Below are 10,419 nucleotides of genomic sequence, written 5' to 3'. Positions count from 1 at the left end.
CTCATCATTAAAATAGGATCAAATGGTGATAACCCCACAATCACGATTCTCGAGGCAAGCTAACATTTCAGACTTTCTTTAACAGTGAAAGTTGGCGTTGGGAATATCAAAACATGTTTATTGGTAAGGTATTCTCTGTGATTGTTGTGGAAATAAGAAAAAAGAATGTAAGAACAAATAATACATCGAACGTAACAACATCTCTCATAAGACTGTATGAATGGGCAGACTAAAAGATGGAGTAGTCCATTATTTTACCCGTTCTACCCCATTTCGTTTAGTACTCATAAATGGGAGTGAACCGTTTAATTCGGAATGAGTGAGTGAGTTTAGTTTTACGCCGCACTCAGCAATATTCCAGCTATATGGCGGCGGTCTGTAAATAATTGAGTCTGGACCAGACAATCCAGTGATCAATAGCATGAGCTTTGATCTATGCAATTGGGAACCGATGACATGTGTCAACCAAGTTAGCGAGCCTGACCACCCGATCCCGTTAGTTGCCTCTTACGACAAGCATGGGTTACTGAAGATCAATATTCTTACCCGGATCTTCACGGGTGTTTCATTCGGAATTAAAGTGAGAATTAAAAAGAAAGCCTAGAAATGAAACCATTGCGGTTCAGTGATGCATGTACATTGTATATCTGACATCCGACTTGTACACAAAACACGTGACATTCTTAAGGTGCTCTTTATTTGATTGATCTTCACACAACACACAGCAAACAAAGAAAACAGCTGTGTCGAGATTAACTGACATGAAATAATATAAATTACAATACTTTCAATCATTGTGCGAAATAGCCCGTGGCTAGAAAACATCCAGTCTCAAATCTCAACAGTCACTGCCCCGACTGGCTAGTGGATTTTCATGGGGTCATTTTGTAAATATATCACTCTCTCCGACTTGTTAAGTCATAATACACTTTTAAATCATGCAGGATTATGGCCTGATAAACATGTTCATCATATTGGCAGCTTAATGATGAAACCCGTGTCATGACGACAATATCTTATTCTCATCTATTTGTGTAATCTTTCACTTAGTTTCTACTTTCAAATTTCGGGCTAGTGAATTATTTGTGGGCTAGTAACTTTCAGGCATAGCTAGCCCGACTGGCTAGCAAACTTTGGTTACTATTTCGCACACAGCTTTCAATGGTGCAGCTGTGCCAAGCGAACCACCCACACATAGAGGTTATTAGTACCCCAGGGAATATCTAACCCCGGTAACCTGGGGGTCCATGTTAGAAATGTCCCCAGTAACATATAGTTCCCGAAAGAGGCGACCAAATAGAGGTCCAGCTCGGTGACTTGGCTGCCTGCTCCTCTCAGTGTACACCTGCAACGTGGGGCGTTGCTCATACTATTAACCACTGGTTTGCCTGGTCCCGACTCGGCTATTTACAGGTGGCTGTGATACAACCAAAATACTGGTGAAAAGGCAACAAACAAATGTCTTTATCCATTAATCACCAATAGTCCTCTTGACTATAAGCAGTCCGAAGGGGTGATCTTCCATTAGCAAGAACACGTTCAGAGAAGAAGCAACTGGTTCTACATATGTGTATTGTGTATGTATACCTTTGCTTGCAGCTCAATGTTGCTGTCTAAAGTACTCGGAATGTCAGAAAGATGCAACTTTCGCCTTGCACGCAGTCTCCACACCGTGATGCTAACAGCAGCGATTACGAGCGCACCACATGCCACAACGATGACCACAACTTTGTTATCGTATGATAGTCCACCTTGGGACGACTGCCCGTGCTTTTTGAGAAAAGGAGTAGTCGTTCTGGGGAGACGTGTCCTGGATGTCACTGATGGAGATGTCTGAGCACTAGAACCTTTATTGTTGTTGGAGGTTTCAGATGCAGCGGATAGTACAGTTATTGTTGATTTCGCCTCAGGAATAGTAGTGCTGTTATCTTGACACGACGTCGTATGGGTGTCAGAGATAACAGTTTCCTCCGTTGTTGCAGAGTTTCCTTCTGTGGAGGGGTTTGCTAGGGAGGAACTGTCTGACACTGACCCTGCTACTTCCACTGATACTGAATAGCTTGCTGGTGAAGAAGACCTTTCTGATTGTTGAGCAGAAGCGTGGGTTGTCTCAGGGGACGTTTCTTCAGTGTATGGAAAACTGTGTCCTGTCAGTTTGGTGGAAGACGACTGGCGCAATGGAGATGAAGATGGAGTTGTTAGCGAGACACTTGTTTGACCCTTCGTCGAGGCAGTTGATGAGGACACCGAGCTAGAAGTGGGGACAACTGTTTGACCACCCTCTGTTGGAGTAAAGTTTGTGTGGGCAGTGGACGTGGGAGAGCTCGATGTGCTGTCTGAGGAAGGTGTGGATGTTACGAGTGTTGACTGGTGACTGGTAGTATGGCTGTAGCTGCCGTTACCTATTTAGAGATACAACGTGGGAATTAGATGGATAGTCACAGAACTACTTAACGTATTGAATGCAAGGAATATTAGCTTAGGTGAAGAGAAACAAAAGGGTAAAACAAACTTCGGTTATTAGCGGAAACAGATTCGAACTTAATCACGCAAAATGCACAGCATTGTATACATCCTCGATAATCGAGGGTATTTATTATCTATTCTATGAAGATAATTCCCTGCACCAATTCGCCGCCACACCTTTGCTTGGAGTCCTGTTAAAACATTCAATTTATACTATTCTTGCAGGATGTTTTGCGAATATTCTCAAATATAACCTTAAAGTCATCTCGCAAAAGTACTCAGAAAGCATCTTTTTCAGGTGAAAGTTTATCTACACCGGCAATCATATAATATGCCGTGATTAAGGAAGCAGATCTGTGTTGAAGTGGAGGCATTTTGATTGTTGCAGAGTGCGAGTAATCATGCACTACATTAGTGTTAACGAAATCATGGTGTTGTTGACGTCACTATCATGGCGAATGGATCCTTGGTATGTATTATAACGGGACTGTAATCTAACGAAGCACTGGGTAATGGAGTAGGAGGTGTACAAAGTCAATTTGCTTGTCATTTTTCAAGACATACTCTGAAATGAACTCACAATCACCACTTATAACGTTGATGTCATCTAAACCTATGAAAGATGCATAGCTTTTCTTTGTACTCTCGAAGACAATCTGAAACAGAAGCACACGTGAAACGTTTATCCATGATTTGGTTTCAGCGCCATTATTTGTGTAGTATTCTAAATTAGATGTCTGTAACAGCACTTATTTCCAATTTGCTACAATCTCACAATGTGGGAAACATCATGTTTTAAACTCAACACCTACAAGTTGCTTTCATTTCAATATTATTTACGTGTTTTATGTATAGCTACGGTGCAATCTCGTGTTCATGAATTAGCTTTATTCAGTACCTTAGTTGATGTATCAGCACACAGAGTGACATTTTCTCTCACTCTCCAAGACGTCATTCCATGAGTTGTGATCGAAGCTACTAGACGCTGTTGTCCTGACGTCTCTGCGTAGACGGTGAGGGTGATGGGGTCCCCGGATGTTATAATATAGGCGAACTGAAGACAGGCAGATGTGTTCAGCTCGAGGGCTGGCGACGTTAACTTAGCCATATCCCCGGATCTGCTTGAGATGTTTTCAGTGGCAAGGTACATATAATGACCTTTTGAGAAGAATATAGAGTCTGTTGAATTAAGTCATGTAATATATATGTTATAGATAACGTTCTACCATAGCAACGACTAAAACTTGATTCTGATTGGACAAAAGGGATTAAAATCAGGCATCTACTTCAGTTCAGTAATAAAAAAAGTAACAAAAAAGATTGCGTATGAAAAGATTGAGGCATACAATAATGGTTATCGATAACCCATTAGACTTGTGTACGTTCGATGTCACAACAACAGCTTATACGACATGATCTACTTCTGAACACATACAATATGTAGGTCAGATACTAGTAACAGTGTCAGGGACACAATCATCGGTCAAAACAATGAGTGGTCTCTCAGACGTGTTGTGCAGTGCCGACTCGCTAAACTGGCGGTCTACTTTTACCAATAAACCTTCATGTTAATGGTGAACACAGATCCAAATCGGAACTGCTGATTGAAATACGACGTAAGTAATTTACGGTCAGACTGTCTCGAATTTCAAATGACAGTAGGCTTATCTCTTAATTCTAATCTCGCAAACTATAAAACACGGAGGGTGACCTTCTTAAATGTAGCATGCGTGTGCAGTCGAGGTCACTCCAATCCGTTAAGTCTCCAATGGCACTGGGCCATTGCATGTCGAACTACTTAACAAATACGCCTCTAATGGTGAATATGCTGAAAGACATATTACATCCTGCATTTTAACGCTACCGCATGAAGAAACCTATAAAAAAAGGACAACACGAAAGTGCACCCAAATCTGTCCACTATGCTGGTTCTGTCTCTGTGCTATACTGACATGGTAGAGGACCACTTTTAATGCCGTTCTGAACGTGTAGCATCATAGCATATCAGCTTAAGGCAGGATCACGAATGGTGATATCCAATGATCGTTATCGGGTTGAAGGTGGGATTCGAACCTAGACCTGTGGAGACCGCCACGGCTGAGGACGCTGCTGGAACTACGTCACCGTAGGCGGTAAGGTTCACTGACGTAGCAGACGTGACATTTGTACTGAGATTTGAGAGGCTAAACTAAACAGGTATATTTTGCATGTGAGTTGCAGTACCTGTTCCGGTGCCATGGTCGCCTGGTATTACATGTAAGTAACCTTTCCTCCCCTGTGTTAGCCCCCACTGTAGCGGGCCCCCAGAGGACGTATAGCCGCATGTCCCGTTAGTCTCGAAGTCACACGACCCCGACATCAGCACCCCAGCAGGGCTCTGTACGTTGCAGTTCCACGCCGTCGTCGTGGACGTTCCCTGCGCTGACGTCAGTGTAGTTTCTATCGTTGACGTTGGCGGTGGTCTTGTCCTAGTAACTAGAGGCAGTGAATCAGTTCAACATAGAATAATCCAGTGTTGCATCCTTGCTATGACAAGAAGAGTGTACTATGTAGACAAAGAAATGTGAGATAAATGAAGTTTATTTGAATGGTGTCTTGACTAATAGATAAGTGGAAGAATGGAGGCCAAATCAATCTTACCATGTGGTTCTGACCAAAGCCTGATATCGTCCAGCGCTATATCGCTGCCGTAGGGGTGGGATACAGTCGACTCAAACTGCAACTGCGAGGTGAAAGAGTTCACTTGTGTAGATACACTGCCATAAGAAACGCCTATTGAATCACTAGAGAGGTACTGTTCTTAAGTTGAGCCATTTCCCGTTATTGAAAAAAGTTGCAATGAAATATCACTTTATCGCTTCCTTTAATCACAGTTATAGTGGCAGGTTGAATTAATTCTCCTTACTATTGTTTTAATGCCATCTTTGTTTCAAAGTCGTTTTGTAAAGTAGGCCATTACCATAAAAATGCTAATGAATATAATTGTCGTCTATATAACAAATACATGTTTTGGTTATCCATACGTTCATTGTACTATGAGACAATTGTGAGCCATAACAATCTCAGCATTAATTCATCAGGAAAAGGAATGTAAGACACTATAAAAATGTGGCCTATACTGGGTCTTACCTGAAATGTCCCTGGGTCTAGAGTGACGTGGGACTCCAGCCAGTTTAAACCCTGGCGGCCATGACGTGACCATAAAACAATGCCGTCGTCAGTATCGTTGTCCTCTCTGATTAATGACACATTGCCTATACCGTTACCGTTCATGTGGTACCAAAAGGTTAAGTTCACACTGGATGTAAGGGTGACTGTATTACTTCTTAGTTGTGCCACTGAAGACCTGGCTGCTCTGTCGCCATTCGTATACACGTAGTGGCCAGCCACATCTGCAAGTATAAGGCTGGTGCAACATCATTGTTAGCCTTATGTTCCCGGAAGCCTTAAGTGGCGTTGTAATATCCTACCTTTGAATGTATGGTCATTGCCAGGTCCAGATGTGAAATCTGCCGTTGGACCAGAGTGTCTCGTCCAGTCATAGCTCGAGTTGGACAAATCTGACCAACCGCAAAGACCGTCTTCAAAGTCACAACTGATGAGGCACTGCGCAGCACCTGTCATCAGAAACACGTGCAGTCTTTAGAACAATTGCTTTCTTTCCGGTGATTGTCGAAAGTTATGGTATTATAGTTTGGTATGAGTTTAACATAAATATACAAACTGAATACAATGCAAAACGGAAAAAACCCTATAAATATTATTTTCCATTTAAGAAAGTGTATTGTGAATAATATCATGGTGTTTTTGCTTAAAACGACATTGTGCAATACGTGTATACTACTTATAACGTATAGATCTGACGCATGCAGTATGTCTTGTATTTAATTCTCGCGATGAAGTACAATACTTATTCAAAAAACATATTCGATACTTTAATGGAGAGGCATTAGTTGTTAGATCCCAGTATAGTTGTCCGAGTAAAATTATGAAAACTATTCAGAAAATACATCATATTAAGAACATTTCTCTTTTCTTTGCGAACTGAATGTGCATCTTATCTCATCATCTAAGAAAGATAACATTATCGCACGCATTTAATCTAAATATCAGTTTTGTCACCCGAGTCCATGAGGTAAACACTATTTGACGAATAATACAAATATTCTGTATTTACAATTCATTGAAATGTCATATTGTTGACATAGATGCTGTTTTGGAAATTGTGTAATCAATAATTGCAGAAAGGATTGATATTTTCATGTCGATATGAAGATATCAGTTGATATACCGAAACTGGATTTGTCAGATTCGGTGAGTAATGTTGGAAGAAGAAATGTTTCTCCGGAACTGCCAAAACGTAAATTGGTATGTTACGTAAACGTACAAGCGGCCATAGGTAAAACTGCCGTGTCACATACGAAGTTGTAGTACTGAGAATAAATAGACTGAATCCCATGATACCTGAACCAGCGAGTGGTGCAGAAGGGTATTCAGGACATACGGCAGGGTTGCCGTAATATGTCTCCTCGTATTGTTCACTCCTATTGTAAGTGATGGGGAAGTGTAATTAAGTGTGCATGTACCGTGAAACATATTTGGAATTTGATGATTAATTATTCGTCCACTTTACAGAGTTCTTTTAGAATACTTTAATTTAAATCACCACACAGGAAATCAATATGCGGAGGAATAAATAAGTAATGCAAATTAAATTCTTCAGAAAAGGTAGGAATCGTAATATTACCGTCCATACAAAGTACGGTTATGTTAAAGACGTACCCACAATCGTCGTCCACAAGCCGAGCAGAACTAGCACCACGTGGGTCATCATGCCAGTGAATGACCAGTGATAACTGCCCATGTGGGTCGTAACACGCTTATCAGGTCATGCAACTCACCATATCAGGGTCACGATTGTTTTATCTCTTATCAATCGTCGGATGACCTGCGATGCACTCCTTTGTACTTCAAGTCACCATTCAAGATAGGTTCACACAGAAGTACCGGCATGTGTCATGTCATCCCTCCCTGCTGTGATAAGCTGCACACTGTACAGTGCAGAGATCATGGTCTCCTTTCACGAAGCAACCCTTACTAAGGTTAACCTTTACTCCCATTCTTTAACATTGCACTAAGGTTACCTTAGTAACCTTCGTGAAAGGAGGCCCATGTTAATGGGCCGGGAGAACTAGTGAGGCATAGGACTGCACAATGTATGCATACATCAACAATGGTGAGGGCACAATGTATGCATACATCAACAATGGTGAGGGCACAATGTATGCATACATCAACAATGGTGAGGGCACAATGTATGCATACATCAACAATGGTGAAGGCACAATGTATGCATACATCAACAATGGTGAAGGCACAATGTATGCATACATCAACAATGATGAGGGCACAATGTATGCATACATCAACAATGGTGAAGGCACAATGTATGCATACATCAACAATGGTGAGGGGCACAATGTATGCATACATCAACAATGGTGAGGGCACAATGTATGCATACATCAACAATGGTGAGGGCACAATGTATGCATACATCAACAATGGTGAAGGCACAATGTATGCATACATCAACAATGGTGAGGGCACAATGTATGCATACATCAACAATGGTGAAGGCACAATGTATGCATACATCAACAATGGTGAGGGCACAATGTATGCATACATCAACAATGGTGAGGGCACAATGTATGCATACATCAACAATGGTGAAGGCACAATGTATGCATACATCAACAATGGTGAGGGCACAATGTATGCATACATCAACAATGGTGAGGGCACAATGTATGCATACATCAACAATGGTGAGGGCACAATGTATGCATACATCAACAATGGTGAGGGCACAATGTATGCATACATCAACAATGGTGAGGGCACAATGTATGCATACATCAACAATGGTGAGGGCACAATGTATGCATACATCAACAATGGTGAGGGCACAATGTATGCATACATCAACAATGGTGAGGGCACAATGTATGCATACATCAACAATGGTGAGGGCACAATGTATGCATACGTCAACAATGGTGAAGGCACAATGGACACATGACATATGTTAGTGAGATGTCATGCAAGGAAGGAACAGCCATGACTGTCTGAAGTATGATAGTGTGATGTTATGGAAATAAGGTAGAGCCACGACTGTCTAAAGTATGATAGTGTGATGTTATGGAAGTAAGGTACATACATGACTGTCTGAAGTATGACAGTGTGATGTTATGGAAATAAGGTAGAGCAACGACTGTCTGAAGTATGATAGTGTGATGTTGTGGAAGGAAGGTACATACATGATTCTCTGAAGTATGATAGTGTGATGTTATGGAAGGAAGGTAGAGCAACGACTGTCTGAAGTATGATAGTGTGATGTTATGGAAGGAAGGTAGAGCAACGACTGTCTGAAGTATGATAGCGTGATGTTATGGAAAGAAGGTACATACATGATTATCTGACGTATGATAGTGTGATGTTATGGAAGTAAGGTACATACATGATTATCTGAAGTATGATAGTGTGATGTTATGGAAGGAAGGTACATACATGACTGTCTGAAGTATGATAGTGTGATGTTATGGAAGGAAGGTACATACATGATTATCTGAAGTATGATAGTGTGATGTTATGGAAGTAAGGTACATACATGATTTTTCTGAAGTATGTTAGTGTGATGTTATGGAAGGAAGGTACATACATGATTATCTGAAGTATGATAGTGTGATGTTATGGAGGGAAGGTACATACATGACTGTCTGAAGTATGATAGTGTGATGTTATGGAAGGAAGGTACATACATGACTATCTGAAGTATGATAGTGTGATGTTATGGAAGGAACATACATGACTGTCTGAAGTATGATAGTGTGATGTTATGGAAGGAAGGTACATACATGATTGTCTGAAGTATGATAGTGTGATGTTGTGGAAGCAAGGTACATACATGATTATCCGAAGTATGATAGTGTGATGTTATGGAAGGAAGGTACATACATGGCTGTCTGAGGTATGATAGTGTGATGTTATGGAAGTAAGGTACATACATGACTATATGAAGTATGATAGTGTGATGTTGTGGAAGGAAGGTACATACATGACTATATGAAGTATGATAGTGTGATGGTATGGAAGTAAGGTACATACATGGTTATCTGACGTATGATAGTGTGATGTTATGGAAGTAAGGTACATACATGCCTATATGAAGTATGATAGTGTGATGTTGTGGAAAGAAGGTACATACATGACTATATGAAGTATGATAGTGTGATGGTATGGAAGTAAGGTACATACATGATTATCTGACGTATGATAGTGTAATGTTATGGAAGTAAGGTACATACATGACTATCTGAAGTATGATAGTGTGATGTTATGGAAGTAAGGTACATACATGATTGTCTAAAGTAGGATAGTGTGATGTTATGGAAGGAAGGTACATACATGATTATCTAAAGTATGGTAGTGTGATGTTATGGAAGTAAGGTAGAGCCACGACTATCTGAAGTATGATAGTGTGATGTTATGGAAGTAAGGTACATACATGACTGTCTGAAGTATGATAGTGTGATTTTATGGAGGGAAGGTACATACATGACTGTCTGAAGTATGATAGTGTGATGTTATGGAAGTAAGGTACATACATGACTGTCTGAAGTTTGATAGTGTGATGGTATGGAAGGAAGGTACATACATGACTATCTGAAGTATGATAGTGTGATGTTATGGAAGTAAGGTACATACATGACTGTCTGAAGTATGATAGTGTGATGGTATGGAAGTACGGTACATACATGATTGTCTGAAGTATGATAGTGTGATGTTGTGGAAGGAAGGTACATACATGATTGTCTGAAGTATGATAGTGTGATGTTGTGGAAGGAAGGTACATACATGATTATCCGAAGTATGATTGTGTGATGTTGT

General features: G+C 40.7%; 1 protein-coding gene across 1 annotated transcript; it reads right to left on the bottom strand.

Moving 5' to 3' along the window:
- Positions 1 to 678: 678 nt before the first annotated feature.
- On the bottom strand, positions 679 to 6,176 carry LOC124255844 (MAM and LDL-receptor class A domain-containing protein 1-like). Its single transcript, XM_046689788.1, has 7 exons — positions 5,937 to 6,176; positions 5,596 to 5,858; positions 5,107 to 5,188; positions 4,690 to 4,941; positions 3,365 to 3,624; positions 3,047 to 3,122; positions 679 to 2,402 (listed from the first exon to the last, which is right to left on the bottom strand). Exons 1-7 carry the CDS (start codon positions 6,088 to 6,090, stop codon positions 1,561 to 1,563), a joined length of 1,929 nt encoding a protein of 642 aa, XP_046545744.1. The 5' UTR covers positions 6,091 to 6,176; the 3' UTR covers positions 679 to 1,560.
- Positions 6,177 to 10,419: the final 4,243 nt, after the last annotated feature.

The sequence above is a fragment of the Haliotis rubra genome, unplaced genomic scaffold, assembly GCF_003918875.1.
Source record: "Haliotis rubra isolate DU_JTF1 unplaced genomic scaffold, ASM391887v1 Scf61, whole genome shotgun sequence".
In the NCBI taxonomy this organism is placed as follows: Eukaryota; Metazoa; Mollusca; class Gastropoda; order Lepetellida; family Haliotidae; genus Haliotis; species Haliotis rubra.
Note: the sequence above shows the minus strand (reverse complement) of the source record. Positions and strands in the feature narration are given on the sequence as shown.

Bases quoted from the DNA above. Each gene is read 5' to 3' on its own strand.
- LOC124255844 (XM_046689788.1), bottom strand. From the start codon at position 6,090: ATGACAGGTGCTGCGCAGTGCCTCATCAGTTGTGACTTTGAAGACGGT. The intron at 5,859-5,936 runs GTAGGATATTAC...TTATACTTGCAG, and splicing joins CAATGACCATACATTCAAAG to ATGTGGCTGGCCACTACGTG. The intron at 2,403-3,046 runs GTGAGTTCATTT...ATCTCTAAATAG, and splicing joins CAACGTTATAAGTGGTGATT to GTAACGGCAGCTACAGCCAT.